This window comes from Bison bison, unplaced genomic scaffold (assembly GCF_000754665.1).
Source record: "Bison bison bison isolate TAMUID 2011002044 unplaced genomic scaffold, Bison_UMD1.0 scf7180017864193, whole genome shotgun sequence".
Classification (NCBI taxonomy): domain Eukaryota; kingdom Metazoa; phylum Chordata; class Mammalia; order Artiodactyla; family Bovidae; genus Bison; species Bison bison.
This window is the reverse complement of record NW_011494765.1, coordinates 1990376-1993654: the sequence shown is the minus strand read 5'-3', so window position 1 is coordinate 1993654 and position 3279 is coordinate 1990376. Positions and strand designations below refer to the sequence as shown.

At 57.9% G+C, this 3279-nt stretch overlaps 1 protein-coding gene across 1 annotated transcript in view; it reads left to right on the top strand.

Moving 5' to 3' along the window:
- NR5A1 (nuclear receptor subfamily 5, group A, member 1) overlaps positions 1–3279 on the top strand; it is a 25541-nt gene that overhangs the window by 15956 nt on the left and 6306 nt on the right. Inside the window, exon 6 of the mRNA XM_010844037.1 lies at positions 888–1035. Within this exon, the coding sequence (XP_010842339.1) occupies positions 888–1035 (148 nt within the window). The remainder of the gene's footprint in view (positions 1–887; positions 1036–3279) is intronic.

Genomic DNA, 3279 nt, shown 5'->3' with positions numbered 1-3279 from the left:
GGGTGGGGGGGGGGTGGAGATCGGAGACTACGGCCCTGCTCCCCACCCCCTACCTCCACCCCAAGCCCTTTGTCTTCATCCCCTGTCCTCACCTGGGTGTCTCAGGCCATCCACGGCTAGCAGAAAGCTAGCCACCTGTGAGTGCACGTGAAGTGAGTGAGAGGCAGGAGTGCTGGCCCCTGCCAACAGGTGGGTGGACGTCTCTGAGGCCATGGACTGTGTGTGTGCACCCTGCGGCTGTATTTTATTGTGCAGATATCTCCACACACATAAGTGGGTGGATGTTGAGATCTGCCCCTCACCATGTCAGTGAGAACATATACATGGGCGCGTGGATGTATGTGTGTTACCCTGTGATGCGACCATAGGAGAGAGAGTGTGTGTGTGTGTGTGTGTGTGTGTTCACACCCTGTGAGTGTGTCCCTGCATGTGTGTGAACGTGAGCTGAGGTGTGGCCACATCCAGGTGTCCATATGCGGCCCCCCGGGGCAGTCATGGGGCCGCATCCACGTGTTTGCGGGCACAGCCGCCCTGCCCCCGCCCCCACACCCAGCACAAGCTGGCACTCACTGCAGATGCCACCTCACAGCACACAAGCTGCTGCACCACGAGATCTGATCTGGCGGCTGCTCTTCGTGCACGAAGGACCCTTCAGCGCTCCCTCCGCACCCACCTGCCTGATGTCAGCTCTGCTGCGTGGGGGTCTTGGCTCCATGCAGGGAGCAGAGCTGCGAGCCTGGGAGGGGTCGGGGGAGCAGGGACTTGAAGAGAGGCCTTCCCACCCGGCCCCGCCCCTAGGCGGGGCACCCCTGACCCCCAGGCTCCGACCAGTGCCTGCCCTGCACGCCCTCCCCTTGCGGCGCTGACCCTGCCCTGTGCCCGCCCAGGTGGAGCTGACCACGGTGGCCGCCCAGGCGGGCTCACTGCTGCACAGCCTGGTGCTTCGGGCGCAGGAGTTGGTGCTGCAGCTGCACGCGCTGCAGCTGGATCGCCAGGAGTTCGTCTGCCTCAAGTTCCTCATTCTCTTCAGCCTCGGTGAGTGGGCTGAGCAAGGCCTGGCCTGGGACGACTCAGGTGGATAACAGGTGGTGGGGTGGAGGTGCGGCTGGCGAAGAGACCCCAAGGTGGAGCGGTTCTCTGATGGGCATCCTCGAAGAAGCCAGGCCCCCTCCCTTCGTGAATAAAGCTGTGAGGGGACCTGGTCCAGGGCCTGCTTTGTCTCTGGGCCTGAGTTTCTCTGTGTGGGAGGACAGAGGGCCAGGATAGGTCTAAGACTTGCCGTTTATGGGATAAGGACTTCTCCTGAGAATTTGGTAAATTCTTGGCTGAAAGCCTTAGGGAAGTGCCCAGGCCACCCCCAGAAAATGCCCATGTGATTTCAGGAGCTTCTGACCCCTGGTTCCCGTCCTGAGGTTCCCTGCTTTTCCTAATTCCTTGCTCCAGGGGTGTCTTTGAGGCCCAGACCCCTTTGCCCATTCATTCATTTTTTCATTCACTCACTCAAAAAAACAAAGAAACAAACCCAAATCCTTGTCTTCAAGGGAAGATGAGACAATAAGCATAATATGATTAGTAAACTATACAAATTAGTGAAATGACTAGTAAAATGTGTCACCTGGAAGACTGTGGTAAGTGCCAAGGAGGAAAAAAAAGCCGGGCAGGGGCAGAAGGCAGCCCAGGCCACCAGTTCTCCCAGCTCCACAAGTGTCTGGTGTCTGCCTCCTGTGCCCTCCTGATCTTGGCCCAACCTGTGCCACTCACGTCTCCACCCTCCTTCTGGGTTCTCATCAGGTCAGCCTCCCTCTGTCCTCCTTCACCCAGCAAGCTATGTCCAGTGCCCTCCTTGTGTCCAGCCGCTCTCAGGCAGCTCCCAGTCTGGGAGACACCTTTGCCCAGCACCATCAGGGCTGAGACAAAGAGATGGGGAATCCGGGATGGGGAGCAAGGGATCTGCCTGGAAGGCTTCCTGGAAGGGGGACATCTGAGCAGGGTCTTGGAGGATGAGTAGGAGTTTGCTAGGGGGAATACATCTTTTAGCAGAGGTATAGATGGGATGGAAGGTTGGAACAGAGGGAAGTGAATGCCTTGTCACCTGGAGAGAGGGCAGGACAGAGACGTTGTCTTTGTGGGAAATGACATCATAGTCACAGTCTGGCAAGTGTGTGCCTGCCTGAGAGTCGGGGCAGCTGGGGAAGCAGAGGGTAAGATAAAGGCTGGGAGTGGGGTGATTAGTGGAGTATTGACTGGGGGAAGCCCTGTGCTTAGGCTGTGATCAGGGGCCTGGGTGCCTAGGCTGGATTTCCTGACTCTGGCACAACAGGTTGGTAGCTGGAGGGGGCTTGTCTGCAAGGCTGCAGGGCTTGGTAGGAGCAACCATGGTGGAGGGTGGGGGCAGGATCTTGCCTCTAACAATGCAAGCTAGGGAAGGAAGTGAATGCATGAATAAGTCTCTCTCCATCTTTATCTCATTCTTTATCTCACTCTTTGTGGGGAGTGACCTGGGTCATGATAATGACCCTCCGGGTGGGGGCCAGAATGTTGGGGCTTTGAGGGGAGAAGACCTATGACCCAGGCTTTTCTGAGCTCCTGGGTGCACAGTGAGAGGAAGCCAGGGAGCCACAGAGGCTGCTGGCTGACAGGTTCTAGGTTAGGGGAGGAGTCTGAGCAGTCCAGCGTGAGCAGGGCTAGGCCCAAGAGGAGAAACCAATGATAGCTTGGATATTGGGGAAATCTGCCTGGAGGAGGGCCCTCTGCACTGGGCCTTGCTGTACGAGCAGGAGTATTCTGGGAGAAACAAAGCAAGCCGCAGCAAGGGCATTCCAGACAGAAGGAATAGCTGGTGCAGAGGGATGGGGAGAATCCTGACAGCTCGGGTGTAGCTGTGGGGCAGGGAGAGGGTGAAGAGGAGCCTGGAGAGGCAGGCAGGGGCCGAGCTGTGCAAGGCCTTGAAGGCCAGGCCAGTACCTTGAAGCTTCCCTGGGAAGAATCTGCAGCAGGAGAATCATGATCTAGTTTGTGTTTTGGAAAGGTCCTTCTGACTGCAGCATGGGAAAAGGATGCCTACGGCAGCCCAGAACCCTGCCAGAGGTTGGATGTGGGGCTGGGAGAAGCGGATACATCTGGGCAAGATGAGGGGCAAGATTTGCCCTGAGTCTGGAAGGTGGGAGGGGGCTACTCCCAGGATCCCACCCAGACAGCCAGACTGGGGTCCCCAAGGGACTGGGAACCAAGAGAGGGTGGCCACTTGCCCATCGCCCTTCAGCTGGCATGCTGAGCATC